We start from the raw sequence: 14,892 nt of genomic DNA on the forward strand, positions 1-14,892 counted from the left end.
GTAAATTTATCACGGCCAAGAACCAGAATTCAAGTGATATCATACCGACAAAGCCGAAACTTCCAAAAGAAACGGTACGAACATTTGCGACTTTCCGTTTCAACCTTTTTAGGAGGACAACTTCAGCATTTTACGAAATTATCTAATTTTCCGGAAAGTTGATGTTGGAGAACGTTTTACTGACCGCCATTGCTCTTTTACGTAAGGAGGACCTCTCGGGAAACAGTACAATTTTCTGATTGGTTACTTTCGATCCAAAATGGCGTCAGTTGTAATTGAGCAATGTTTTGATTGGCTAATTTCGATCCGAAATGGCGTCAGCTTGCACCAAAGTTCTTCGTTTCAGTTCGTGAGTTTCAGGCGCTATTTGCTGTGAATAACAAGGGCGCTAAAAACTGTTAGAGAAAACAGTATTCTGTTTCCACTTGGCAAAGATATAATCTTCAAAGCTGAGGGAACTCTCGGAGCTGGAAGACGATTTAAAATTTGGTCTAAATGTTTGAAGGTAAACTGAAGCAGATGTGAACACAGTTTCAACAAAGGTGACCAAAGCGTACTGTAAGAGTTTATATGGATTTAAAATTGAGCGTAGCATGAGCGTTTGTATGGATTTGAAAATAAGTTGAAAATATATCCTTTTTTGAAAAGCTACAATAAAGCTTGAAACCTTACCTGGTGTCCTTATTTTGTCTTTCTAGTTCTTCGGAAAGCCATACGCGCGCGATACTCGTTTCAACGGTCTTCCACACCGCTTTGAAACGAAAATCGCGCGTATGGCTTTGCGAAGCACTAGAAAGACAAAATAAGGACACCAGGTAAGGTTTCATGCCTTATTGTAGGTTTTCAAAGGAAAATAAAATATTTTTCAACTCAATTTCAAATCCATACAAACGCCTGTATGTTCGTTTTATGTTTTTCTTTGTGTATATTTTTGTCTGGATGTATAAGCATAATAAAGTCATTCTCTTGATGTTTGTAGTGTTTTCATTTATTTATGCAGAATAAGCCAATTATGAACGCAAATTTTCCATATGCCATTTTTAGTACTAAGAAGTGTTATTTTTGAAATCACCCCTTGGACCTTAAATCTTAAATTAAGACAAGAAACATCTTACGAGCAATTGATATATATTTGAATCTTAAAATAAGACGAAAAAACAGCTTACGTGGGCACCACGTATATAAGATGTTACGCATCTTAATTGAATGTCAACACAATCTTATTTTGAGAGGATTTCAAATCTTAAGTTAAGATGATACTTCTTAGATTAAGAAAAAGTTTCCGTCTTACCTCGGCACCAATCTTAAGATGAAAAAACGTCTTACTTTAAGATTTTAGTTTTTACGGAGAGGTTCAAGACAAATTTAAATAGCTCACGGTTAAACCGAATGTCAGCAGTACGACAGAAATAATAATCTTAAAGCGGGGCAAAATCATTACTCATGGCACGAAAAAATACTTTAGAGTACAGTAAATTATCTGCTTTCTAGCAATAGAAAATAGTTTCGCGATCCTGTTATAGTTTCGCAGCAGTTTAGTAGACTCCACAATATCCATTACATTGATATAGGATATATTCAACGTACATTTCAGAGTCGGATTAGCTCAATCGGTAAGTTGCCAGTCTGCGGATCCGGAGGTCGTGAGTTCAAATCCCAGAGGGTCAAGTTTTTTTTTCGTTTTTCCTTTTTTTTTTTTTTTTTTTTTTTTTTTTACCCCGTAGCAATAAAATGGTTTGTTTATTCTATCAACCCGATTTAGCTTTCGAATGCTCCTTCATGTACGATGCTGGCTTTACAGATAGACACGAAAGTCATCGATCGATTATGGCTCTCAATGTCCACTTTTTTGGCGGTCGATTACTTTCTACACGTAATTTTCAGCCACATTTTGTTTCATTGCTTCTTGTTTTTCTTTTCAAACCTCTTTAAATTTTAAAGGCCGCCTTTATACGGCCTTCTTGCTTCACTACTTCTACCATCAATCAGCATGGCTGAATTTCTAATGAGCGAAAATAACGACTGAGTACTACTTATATTTTACAACCACAGTTTTTCATAATTTGGCAAAATTTTGAGCACTGCTAGTAGCATAATATGCCACTTTTAGGAGCACAATCTACCAAAGCCTAGGGGGGCTGTCTTTCCTATTACTGGGACGAAAAATATCGTTAATTAAAAGGGGTGGAGATGACGATGACGATTAGTCACGGTCATGCAGAGGTCACGCAATTTACAACACGAAGTCTTGTTTTCAAACGCTTAGGAAGAAAGAATCATGGTTTACAGTCACATTGCACCAGGAAAAAATAAACAAACAACAACAAGAACAATAACACCAGTCTTCGCAATTCTCGTGACAAACTGAGGAGATTCACGGTTCACGGCTATGTAGCCAAATCACGTTTACCACCCTCAAGTTATTGCGTTGGTCATATTTAGTAGTGTTTATTAACAAACTTCCATCCAATTCGAGGTATGTACTCCAATGGTACTATGTGAATTCAGTATTTCAAAAAAACCAATATAATCTACACACAGTGTCCGATCATATTATTGTACAGCCAATTTAGTAGCCCTCGGGAGTATACATATAATATCCCTTCATGTTGCCACGATTTACAGAGTATGAGGTATACACCTAGGTCGTATAAATCTCTGACCGTTTGCTCAACATGCTTACCTTCGAGAATCAAATGCGTGCATAAAGCATTAAGGCTTTTCCATTCTCCCAAAAGAGATTCATGCAACCAGTCCAAAGCTCTTATCTTTCTAGCGCGTTAGCTCATATTTATATCAAGAAACAGTTCACGTGATGTCATTAGCCGGAACGTCTCAAAAAGGCTACGAAATGGACGTTTGCTTGCACACTTGTACCGCCAGCGCACCGTTGAAGTCATACCTGTAACCACTCAAAGACATGCGATGCGGGAAGTACGTACTTTGGGTTACACCTGATCCATCTCATTTTGCGAATGCGTACTGGCTTAATCCACTGGCAAATCAACTAAAGCGGAATAGGGAATTTTTTCAGTAAACTCAGTTGGAAGTTTCGCCACATTTTCGATTTGCTTTTAAGATTTACGCAGCGCCTATGGTAGTGTGGTCTTGATTAGAAATGTTTACATCGCCTGCTGGCGACACGACATTATTTTGGCGTCGCTAGGTGTTTTGTTAAACTCAACGTCTTTATTCACGGCTTCTGGTGTACAAACAATCTTTGTTTCACAGCTTCGATTCTGTGCATGGACTTACAACTTTGAGCACAGCGAACACGATGCGAGTCACGTGACGCTCGCGGTAGGGTACCCACGGGGGTACAATTACAAGTCAAGTTTTTCGGGTTTCCTACAAAGTCTACCCCTGCGGGTGTAGCGGGCTGTAACACTAGGCAAGTAAAGCAATCACTCTCAAAGTCTTTTATACTCTTTTTTAATATTAGTATAATAACCCATTTAAATTTTAGTTATAATCTACTTTTAGAACGCCTTAAAATTTGCTTTTTTCTTTATGAAAATCTCTGGCTCGGTTTTAAAACTGTCTCAGTTATCATGAGGGATGGAGAGGGGATGAAGAGAATAAGGGAATAAAATGACTTTTTGAGGGAATATTGTTTATTTGCGCCCGCGTGGTGTCATAACTAATGCCTTCAAGTTCACGGCGCCAGCATCTACTAAGGGTTCTCAAGCTTTCAACTGGGTAAATGGTTCTCAAGTACCCCGCCATGTGTTTACCTATAGCGCGTTTGTTTCTAAGTTGCGATCCCACCTTGCCATACTGGGGGTAGACCCGAAGCTTTACACGGGTCATTCGTTTCGCAGGGGCGGCGCTTCCTTTGCTTATCAATCAGGCATCCTTATTGAACTGATAAAAGCTCTGGGCGATTGGTGTTCCGATACCGTTTTAATTTATTTAACTATGCCATTAACTGTGCGCCTGCATTCAGCCAACATGCTCTGCAAAGCCATCCTACTTCGTACCTAACACGTACTAACACATTCTAGTTCACACTACCTACTAACCCAATTCACCTTCCACTTTGGGTTTGGGCCTTTAGTTATCGTAGGTATATTTCTGAGATTGTATTTTGATTTTCTATATCGTTCGTGTTGTATGTAAGTGTAGAATCTTAATAAACTGCCTGATCCCAAAACGTAGCTCTGGAGTTTGTTACTGTGTTTGAGGTTGAATATTAATACTATTAGTATGAATCTAGACATGACAACCACTCGAAAGTTTCACAGCTGGGTTCAGGCAAGGTGCAGTCTATTTTATCGATTGAGCAATTTTTATACACGAAAGTCATAAGACTAACAATAATAATAATAACTACTGCAAGCCAATAATGTTCAATTACGTATAAGTCACTTAGGGATATTGCAACATACTTTGTACTTGATACTTTGTAGTAATCTAGCTATTTCATTATTAGTCTTACTACCGAGCATTGACAGCATTAGCATTCGCAATTATTAGTTTATTATAAGCAAATTTTTGTCAGCATTTTAGCTTCCCCACCCTCCCACTTCCATGGCAGTTATGATTTTATCTTTGTATTGTAATTTCTCCGTAATTTAAAATTTTATAATTTTCAGTGTTGTTTCTAATTGTACAAGGCCGTTGGGCCTTTAGTTATCGTAGGTTTATTTCTGAGATTGTATTTTGATTTTCTATATCGTTCGTGTTGTATGTAAGTGTAGGATCTTTATAAACTGCCTGATCCCAAAACGTAGCTCTGGAGTGTGTTACTGTGTTTAGATGCGAGCTACAGCTGTCGCAGAAGAGCGCGTCTATCATGTTTAGAATTGTTTCAAGATGCCTTACTTTTATCACGTGGTCTAAAAAATAATTCGTCCTTCGCCCTAGAGGGCTCATTGATTGAGTTTAACTTCAACTGTGCTTTCAGAAAATGGAGTACAGGACCGAACGAGGGGGGCGAATAATCGAAGAGGAATCGTATCGGGGTTCCGTCCCACTACTTGCCGGGAACATCATCGAATGGGAATCGTAGAAGATGTTATACGGGGTTCCACGTATTTACGTCTCATTAGGTTACCAATAAGCCCAGATATGTTCGTTTTTTACTATGAATACATTCACACGTTTTACCTTTACGGACCTTTACGAAACATTTCTTATTATTAATTGACAGATATCTTCTTGTTTTATCGCGTCAAAAACGTGTTTTGTCTTCCTGAAATCGGTCATGAAACATTTGTATCATGTGACACTGCCACTCGTGGTTCCTGACTTGTGGCATATTTTAACGCCATTGTTTTGACTAAAATACGGCCGGTGTAGTAATGTCTAAAAATCGTACAGCTTAATTCGACTTTAAATTGAGGTAAACTCTTGTTATCCCAAAGCGTGTTAAATATAGTTTCAAAAATCTCTTTTTAGATTCGAAAGCAATATTTGAACGTGATAAGGTAGCCAAATTAAGTTCTTGTCTCACTGCTGTCGTGTTAATCGTGTATTGTTCTTTTTTTTCAATAGCCACTTATGACGTTAACAACCCTTGAATACATTTGGCCACTCATACATTCGAGCAGGAAATTAACATGGCAATTTCTTAAGCCCTATACGTTTTACAACGAGTCAACTAAATTTAGGACGAGCCCTAAAAGGCACAAAGACTTCAAGGTCAATATTTGTGTTCGAAATAAAATTTTTTTTCGAAACCGACCAAAATGTATTTATTTCATTGCTTTGGCAAAGAGCATTCAACGGCCAATTGTTCTTATGTGCAAATCTTTTGTGCCGGAATACATTGGAGTTAATCAAGTGCGACAGAACAATAACAAAATCTTGGTAACGACACCTGAAGTTTAACTTGAAAGCGGAAAAACTACTCATACATAAAAAGCTCGTTAAATGCCTTTGAATGGGTAAAACGGGAATTATTGAAATTATATTTACTACGTAGCGAGTTCTAGGAAGACAGTATTCGAGAAGTTATTTTAAAACAGCTGTTTCAAGAAAAGAGACAGTAAGAATTCGTCTGAGAGCGATGCCATAAGGTCCGAGAACTATATTAACCACCAGCACAATATGCAGCATTAATATTAGCTTCGAAAGTAACACATCGAGGACAGTGAGCGGGTTCTCAGGATGAAAACAATCTTTCTTCTTCTTCTATTCTATTTCGCTGTTGTTCGCTGCAAAATACACTCAAGAGGAGAACATGTGGATGACTTGATTCAAAATATTGGTAAGTAGACCGGCAAAAAAGTGTTTATTACTTTTTTTTCTCTATGTTGTCCACCAAATGTTCAAAACGTGCTGCTATATTTATTGACGAAGTTTGTCATGCAGTCTTCGACTGATAATTAGTTTTGAAGGAATTGCTGCCTAATCTCTAACCTAGTTCTTTGAGCTGTGTTCTCTATAAAACGACAATCAGTAACATTATATTTAGGAAATAAATTTGAGCGCAGTTTTTAACCTTTTATTGTATTTAGTACCACCCGGAATACATAAGCATTCTTCTTTGGCCAAATGCCTACGAACTGATGTTGGCCAGCGGGATGGATTGTTTTAAAGTTCATCCCATTTCCAGTGAGTCAGTGCTAAGTATTACGAAAAAAATTATAGAGTTTATTCCTTTTATTAGCATGATTTAGCTTTTTACTTCTTTTTTTTTTGCTGATAGTTGTTTTTTTTTCCCTTTAGTCAAGTACATAAATATTCATAAGAGGTTCACTTTTTCCTTTTTCATAATTCGGTAATTTTAGTTAAACTGTGACGTATGTCACGCATTGTTTAATAGTGGTTGTGTCAGTTGCTTCAGAAAAGTCCGGTTTGTAAAACAATAGTTTCTTTTTTTTTTTGCTTTTGACGCCAGCAGAAATTCCATTATGAGTTAAACTTGTTTCTTTTTAGTAACGTACACTTCGATGGCTTAATTTTATTCAATTCTCTGAAATGATTGCCATAAGTGTAGTGAGCTGAGCACGTATGTAGTAATGTAAATCAACTGACGATTCAAAAGTTTGAGATGTATAGGAAGTTTCGTTGCAGAGATCTTATTAGTTCTAAAACTGTTGGAAATTCATGTAGCTGTCGTGACACAAAGGTTTAACTTGATAAAGAAGAACGCTGAACTTGCCGATAAAAAACAGCAATAACAACGGGATATTACATCAATGTAGTCGCGCGCAATTTGCATAAGTGATAAATCCGACGCAGTTTTTTTTTTCCGGCAAGTGGCAAAATTCATAAAGGGATTGAATTGCCTTCGAACTTAAATTAAAGAGGCGGTCTTGTGTCTACCTGCTGTTCCGCACAGATGGTACGGAATTCGGGCGACGAGAGAATGTACTAGCCTGTAAAGGTGCAGGGGTTTCCGTCTACTTTTTAATTTCTCCGAAATGAAACAACTTGCGGCTCGACACGGTCTTAATCATTTCCTTCAATGTATTTAATTTATTTTTCTTTCACACCTAAACATACTTGACAGATCACCAAAATATTATTTTTCACAGGTGTGACTAGGAATAAACTGATTAAAAAATGTTTTCGTTTTAAAGTAATATTATAGATCCGTTGTAAAGATTTGTAGAGGGATGCACAATTATTAAATTTTAGATTTGTTCCGCATTTGCTATTTACGGTTTTGGATCTCTGGTACGCCCCAATTACACAGCCGACTTACGATAAAATCAGTTTGTCCCGCGATTGCTCTGCAACTCAGAAGAGGAAATCACAACAAAAATTGCATAAAAAAAGCCTCTATTGGTCTTTTGAAAGGAACTTAAAAGAAAAGATCTGAAAAGTTGCAGAGAGTCGTATATAGTTGTATAGCAGAACAAATCCAAATGCATTTTGTTTAGGCTCCAGAAAAAAAAAAAAACCCACAGCACGTAAATTCCTACGAGCTATTGGGCAACAATGGACGCAGCTGGTGGGGTCGTGTTTTACTAACAACTAAAGCTAACTTTTCGCCATTATTTACTCCTGTTACGAAATTTCCTTTCTTGATTTTCGCTATTCCACTCTGTGACCGGGAAAACAAATTAAACAAACAAGTACCGCTACTGTCACTTCTGTCTGCGATTCACGCGACATAACTGCTTTAGCCAAATAATGTATATTGTATAATTTGTTGTTGTTTTTTTCTTGATAAATATGCCAATTGTTACGCCATTTTGCTATTATTAGTACAAGTGGAGTGCAAGACTTGATCAGGCCTACTCTGTAAATTCCAAAGTTATAATTACTGAGTGTCTGTGAATGAACGATGAGATGTACATATATACTCCTTATGGTGGCATCATAATGTGTCTTCGCTGTGAATAGTTCACCAAAACAAACATGATCCTGTCAAATTTGAACTATGGTTAATAAGACAAGTTATATAAGTTATATAAGTATTTTTAACTAATACGGCCATTTGTTTTAATTGTGGAGGATCCTGATGAACGCGCAAGCGTATTATTATTATTATACTTGCGTTGCATCCTGAACACAAATGTTGATCTGTGCAATTTAAATAATTAACAGCGGGAAATTAAACCCTTAATATAAGGGAAGGGAAAAATCGCTAACAGGAGGGTCCCACGCCCACTGCCTTCATCTGAATAGTCGGGGAGTGCCAGGCTTTCACCCAAAATAAAATTATATATGTTGTAAGGTAATAAATTAGTGAATTAACCTTAAATGTTTTTATTGATTGCAGTGGAAAATGATATTGCTAGCACAAGATCAGAGGAGACCTCGGGTAAGATACATGAACATACTTAACATTTGCTCACCGTTATCGTTGCGGATTTCCTGTCTCATAAGAACCTTTTCTTTATCTCAGCTATAGATATACATATTGTTGCCTGTCCGACTAACTAATAAGAAAAAGCTTAAAATTCAATGTTCAAACGGTGTATTACACGACAAAAAAGGTTTCATTGTTTCTTTATTCAACAATTTCAGGTCTGTTTGAAGGAGACATTCTCATCGATGAAGACACGGAAAGATATCTTACTGGTGGAGAAATCATGTCACGTGACGCTGTTATAAGCCCTATACTATACTGGCCAAAAGGGGTAGTTTACTACATGTTCGACGAACACTTAGGTGTGTTATTTAAACATTTTCATAATTTAATAGTAAGACTACTTCAAGGATGTTGTTGTTTTAGAAATGGAGACTATATTGCTAACCATATTACGTCCGATCCTTTCTTTAGCGCCATTGACAGTTGATGTTATTAAACAAGGAATTCACCATCTGAAGAAAAGGACATGCATTAAGTTTGTGGAGCTTCCTAAGAAAGACTCAAATCATAAAAGTTATGTGAAGTTCTTTAGCGGGGATGGGTAAGTCTGCATGCTTAAATTGAAGAAGTCTTGAGCACGCTCGAAGATAATCTATTAAAACCGAGGTCTAAAAAAAAGAGAATGTAGCCATTCTTTTCCACAATTTGTTCCACGGGTCAGATTTCATCATCATCATCATCATCATCATCATCATCATCATCATCATCGTCGTCGTCGTCATCATCATCATTTTTTCCTTAACGTTGAGATTAGGCGTTGCAATCACTCTTGCCACCTCTCTCGGTTCTCGCACAAGCCACTGCGTCGCACCAGCCTTTTTGAGACCCAGTTGTGCCCGTTTCCTCTCTACCGTTATTCTCCAAGACTTTATTGGTCTACCTCTTCGACGTTTGCCCTCCGAGTCCAAGTGAGAGTTACCATGGAGTGGTCATTTGAGTTCATCCACAGCTCATGTCCAATGTACTCCCCCGTCAGACTGACATAGACCTATTCTGGGACATACATGAATGACGCGCATGGAACATTTCAAAATTTGCATTTCAAATACATTCGAAGTACAAAACGGCTCTAAAATGCGAATTAACGACGACAAAAATAATAAACACACACACACTAAATAGACAATTTCTCTTTTAATGTTCTGCTTTAATTTTTACATACAATCATTAACTTTCACAAGGTTAAGATTAGCTCATCTTTTTGAATAACAAGGGGTAACTTTATACAACTATTTGTTTATACATTTTTTCGCTGTTGCAATTTCAAGGTGTTATTCAAGAATTGGCAGGGATCCCGGTGACATCGAACAGAAGATTTCCATTGGCGTTGGATGCGAGAGGATTGGGACGGTCGTACACGAGATAATGCACGCTTTGGGTTTTTTCCACGAACATACCAGACCTGACAGAGATAAATACATCAAAATAGATTGGAAAAATATCGAGCAGGGTGAGATTGGTCGACATGTTTCGTTATTGTATTATTGTCAAGTTGTTGTTTAGTGGAGGTTTAATAGCGTCCTGTTTGATTCAGTAATAATATATGCATGCGCTCACTGTATAAAAAGGGTTAATAGTGTACCCTGTAGACTTCAAGCTTATAGTCAGAGTGTTTCCACTGCGTTTCTCACTCAAAAAACTGGTGTCCTGGAAAGGGCATTTACTTTTTTTAGCATTTTGTTCGAATTTACCTTACGTGGCTCTCAATGTCAGGTTGCGCTTCATAGCTCAGTTGGTAGAGCTTCGAATTGTAAGCGGGGGTCATGGCTTTAGGTTTCTTCAAAGCCCCGAATTTTTCTCAGGCCTCATTTCTGCAATTGCTTAGTTTGGTGGCTCACGTTGAGGATCATGTCAATGCTTGTTTCCCTCACCCGTCCAAAACAGAAACTAGTCTCGCTCATGATTCTGTCATAGATAGGTTTCCCCATACAGTGCCGTTTCCCTTCACTTCTTTATATAGTTTGTTCGACCGTGTTCTGTTGGTATCGACCATTTTAGGATGGTTTTATGGTTTGAGTTTTTTTTCGTGTTATAACATTAGGAAAAAGCATTTTTTCTGTTGATTTGGTCAAAAAGGATTGTCGAATATTAATCAACCATTAACCGAAAAAAATAGTTGACTAATGTTTGTAAAAAAAATCGTTCTAGCGTAGAAAACATTTTCCCCAATAGAACCTGAAAAAAAAAAAACAAGCCAACTAACCTAAAATGATTGACCTCAAGAGAACACGACCTTAATCACAGTATAAAAGGCTACTCGCCACTCATTCCTCTGTAACTGAATACTGGTAAATTAATCCTTGCTATTCCATTTATAGAACATGCCCGTAATTTCCAAAAGTATCCTCACGACATTGGTTCAAGCTTTGGCAAGCCATATGACTACCAAAGTGTGATGCATTACAGTCGGTATGCCTTCTCCAAAGACAGGGACATTCCCACTATAGTGCCAACAGATGATTCGGCAACCATCGGCCAGAGACTGGGTTTGAGTTACTACGACAGAGAGGAAATCAACAACTTGTATAAATGCCACGGTGAGAGAGAGAAGTTGACGGCTTCGCAATGAAAAATTTCATGTCTTTTGGAATAGTAGTTTAAAAAAGTGAATTTGTTAGATATCCCTATATTATCCCCAACATATTAACTTTTAGGGTTGGATATGTTGGTTATTGTATACGGAAGATGTGTATGGTGTTCTTTGAAAGAGAACTTCAAAATTCTTTCTCTGCTTATGTAGTGTCTAATTTGTTGCGGTTTTCAGTGATATGCGAACTCTAAAATTAAATCCTTAGCCAACGGTTTACGCTTTTTGCTGCCGTCAATTATCTTAGTGGAACTCTCGTGAAACAGAAGTTCACTTCCACCGGGTGAAAATATCGCAGTAATGTAACCCGCATGAAAACTATGCTAGAAAACTGCTCGTGATATCGAGTGTACGTTTCCTTTGGTCAGTCTCCCAGCCTGCAAGTCTCTCTCTGCTCGTCTGCCTGCCTGCCTGCCTGCCTGTCTGCCTGCCTGCCTGCCTGCCTGCCTGTTTATCTGTCTGTCTGTCTGTCTGTCTGTCTGTCTGTCTGTCTGTCTATCTGCCTCAGCCAATCCATTTGTTATTAGATCCTCTTTTTGCTTTGTTTTCTATTGTCTTTGGATTTCCCGTCAGCCTTCTTTAATAATTTGTAGTTAATTCCAGCTTTGGTCGATTTCTTCTCGGTTTTCTGGATAGGTTTTGTCTTAGAACAAGTAAAATGTTTGCTTTCACCTAAAAAATTCGACAGTGGAGCATTTCTGCCCCATTTGGCTATAACAAAATTTTGCATAATATTTTACTAAATTCTTTTGATTCAATATTTTTTTGAGACGTTGTAAGTTTTCATGTAAAAGATTATATTTTTTCTTGAAAGAAAATTCTCTGCCCTTTCAAATGAGATATTGAAGTCTTCAATGATGTAAATATCTTGAGAGTTATTAAATAAAACGTGCAACATGGTCAATTTTGTATATTTTTGTATTGATGGAAAAGAGTTAATAACGCTAAAACTAATTTATTATTATTTTTCAGAGGACTGTGTCGACAAGGAGAGTCCGTACAAGTGCATGACGTTGAGAACACTTGGAAGCTGCTCAAGTTCCGCACTCCAAAAGTTCATGGTTGATTCATGCGCAAAATCTTGCAATTTTTGTGGTAAGATACACAATTTTAGCCGATCACGAATTCAGTATTTGTTGTCGGCCTCAATGCCACCATCACAAGTTTCCTTTTAAATATTCTTCGTCCTTCGGTTTGTCTTGTACTGTTTTAATTTGGATATTTCCAGAAAGTGCTTGGAATTTCAGATGTTCAATTGGAAAATGGCCAGGCGCAAAATTTGAGAAATAAAAAGGGCAACTGACTCTTTACATAGTAAAGTTGTTTTTGAACTTTGAAACTCCTATAACTTTATCCAAATCTTGTGGTCGGCGAGCACGACGCCTCGTCCCTCACATCCTATGTTTGAGCGTTGATATATTGATAACGGAAATCAAGATTGGTACAGTAACTCTTGCGTCTTGTTTTTTGTCTCGCATCATTGGGACATAAACGTGCCAATACTCAATATAATGTCAGTAAATTAACGACGGATACCCATTTCTTTGATGGTTCTCTTTCTCTTAGTCAAACCCGATTTACCGAGAATGCAAACTGGGACAAAATTTATTGAAATTCGATAAAAGTACACGCGTGAATTCGGCAACATGGAACCACTTATTACCATGGTTGATTTACCTACCGAATCAAAAACGTGCAGAACAAAAAATAACATCATAAAAAAGTTCCCAGAACTAGCCTTGATAAGGAATACCTTGCATCATTAGGGAGTTATTGTAGTTTAGCATTATGATAACTGACTCGGTTCTTTTTTTCCTTGTTTTTCTTGTGCAGCACGACGAGATAATCTGTCTACAAAGGACTCAACTTCAAGCAAAAACAAGGAAACATGACTTGAAAGAAAGCTCGTATCAGTTGTACTCGATTAACTTCTTAATTATAAAAGGTTATATATTTGATAATAAAACAACAATTTGATTTTTACCTGCAGTCCCTTTGATATAACATTTAACAGCAACCCGTGCCGATAAGCAAATTATTATTGCTTTTGATTCCAAATCGACAAGTCAGAGCTTGGCTAGGGAGGCTGTATTGTGTTGTTGGGAAAAATACATTCCTTTAACATGGGGGATACACTGACCATGAGTATACAGTCAACCCTCGCCTTGCAGACACCCCGCGCCGGGACACTCACTATTACGGACAAAATCCAGATGCCCAGAAAAAGAGGTTTGACTGGAAATGACTCCCGCTTTTTAACGACGCCCGGGGCGTGTCCATTATAACGAGAGTTGACTGTATTCATAAAGCAAAAATTGGTAGGGTGTTACTTTAAAAACCTTTATACCATAAACGTATCTTTATACCATAAACGTTTGAATGCCGATTCCGCTAAAAATTATGCAGGGATATTAACCCTATTCAGACCGGGCTTTTTTGGACCTTCTCAGACCGGGGGGATGGGGGGGGGGGGGGCCTTCGGAAGCCCCCCTATGTAACTTCCGGAATATTTAAGCAATCACCATGAAGCTTATAGGATGTATTGTATGTCCGAAACTCTTTCTTTTGGTATACGTCAAGTGGGATGGTGACGTAACATCACGTGACAATTAAATCATGATGTCAAAACAGCCGCCATCTTGGATCCGCCATCTTGGATTTCAAAATTTTTCCAAAATGACAGAAAACCACCCAAAATCACTGCAAAGTACTCAAAGTAAAGAAAAATGTGCTTTAAACCCGTAAAAATGTAAACATAATTCCATTTAAGTTGATTTTTATAAACAGAAACGCGCAAAATTACAAATTTGGGAAAACATGCCTGTCAAAATGTCGTTGCCATGGTGATGTCAAGTTCCTGACACATCATACAACTATACTAGATTGTTGCCATATAAAAGTTCAAAGTCAGCGCGGGCCTCAAAACCGCCCCCCCCCCCCCCCCCCCTTCCCCTATCTGCGTTGAATTCTTTAACACAAAATTGCTTCTTTTTACGCTTCCGAAAGTTTCCCATTTTTTTTATACAGTCAACTTTCGCTTTGCGGACACCCAGCTATATCGGACACTTGCTATTACGGACAAAATCCAGATCCCCGCCAAAAGGTTTGACTGGAAATTACTGAGGTCATAACGGACTCTCGCTATAGCGGACACTAAACGACGTCCAGAGCGTGTCCGCTATAACGAGAGTTGACTGTATAGGCATACCGATGAGCGGAACCTGTCCCCCGCAACGTTAACAAATGACTCTCTTCAACCAGAAATATAAATTGGTACTGCGGGTAATTATCAGGGATAGAGCCTACGTTAGCCAATTTCTTAAATATGGACAGTGTAGGGGGGGGGGGGGGGTGGACTTCCTTTGTTACACGACTCGATCAATGTGGCATAGCGGTGCCGGAAAACCGAGTGTGCGCAGTAGCTATCAAAAAGTTGCTGAAGGCAAAGTGAATAGCTTTACGAAGGTCATTGTTTAGTTCGCATGTTTTGGTCTTGGCTGTGCACAAAGCTCAATAGCTATAAACTTGAAGCTTG

The 14,892-nt window shown here is 38.1% G+C and overlaps 1 protein-coding gene across 1 annotated transcript; it reads left to right on the forward strand.

Moving 5' to 3' along the window:
* The first annotated feature begins 5,894 nt into the window (after positions 1–5,894).
* On the forward strand, positions 5,895–13,338 carry LOC144657113 (astacin-like metalloprotease toxin 1). The gene is made up of 8 exons (XM_078517409.1): positions 5,895–6,211; positions 8,678–8,719; positions 8,926–9,069; positions 9,182–9,311; positions 10,039–10,220; positions 11,089–11,307; positions 12,330–12,452; positions 13,191–13,338. The coding sequence occupies exons 1-8, from the start codon at positions 6,112–6,114 to the stop codon at positions 13,247–13,249; spliced, it is 999 nt and encodes a 332-aa protein (XP_078373535.1). The 5' UTR covers positions 5,895–6,111; the 3' UTR covers positions 13,250–13,338.
* Positions 13,339–14,892: the final 1,554 nt, after the last annotated feature.

This window comes from Oculina patagonica, chromosome 6, assembly GCF_052425735.1.
Source record: "Oculina patagonica isolate OP01 chromosome 6, crgOcupat, whole genome shotgun sequence".
Lineage (NCBI taxonomy): Eukaryota > Metazoa > Cnidaria > Anthozoa > Scleractinia > Oculinidae > Oculina > Oculina patagonica.

Coding starts and splice junctions, on each gene's coding strand:
- LOC144657113 (XM_078517409.1), top strand. CDS start 6,112: ATGAAAACAATCTTTCTTCTTCTTCTATTCTATTTCGCTGTTGTTCGC. Junction 6,212..8,677: donor TGACTTGATTCAAAATATTG/GTAAGTAGACCG, acceptor TATTGATTGCAG/TGGAAAATGATATTGCTAGC. Junction 8,720..8,925: donor AAGATCAGAGGAGACCTCGG/GTAAGATACATG, acceptor CAACAATTTCAG/GTCTGTTTGAAGGAGACATT.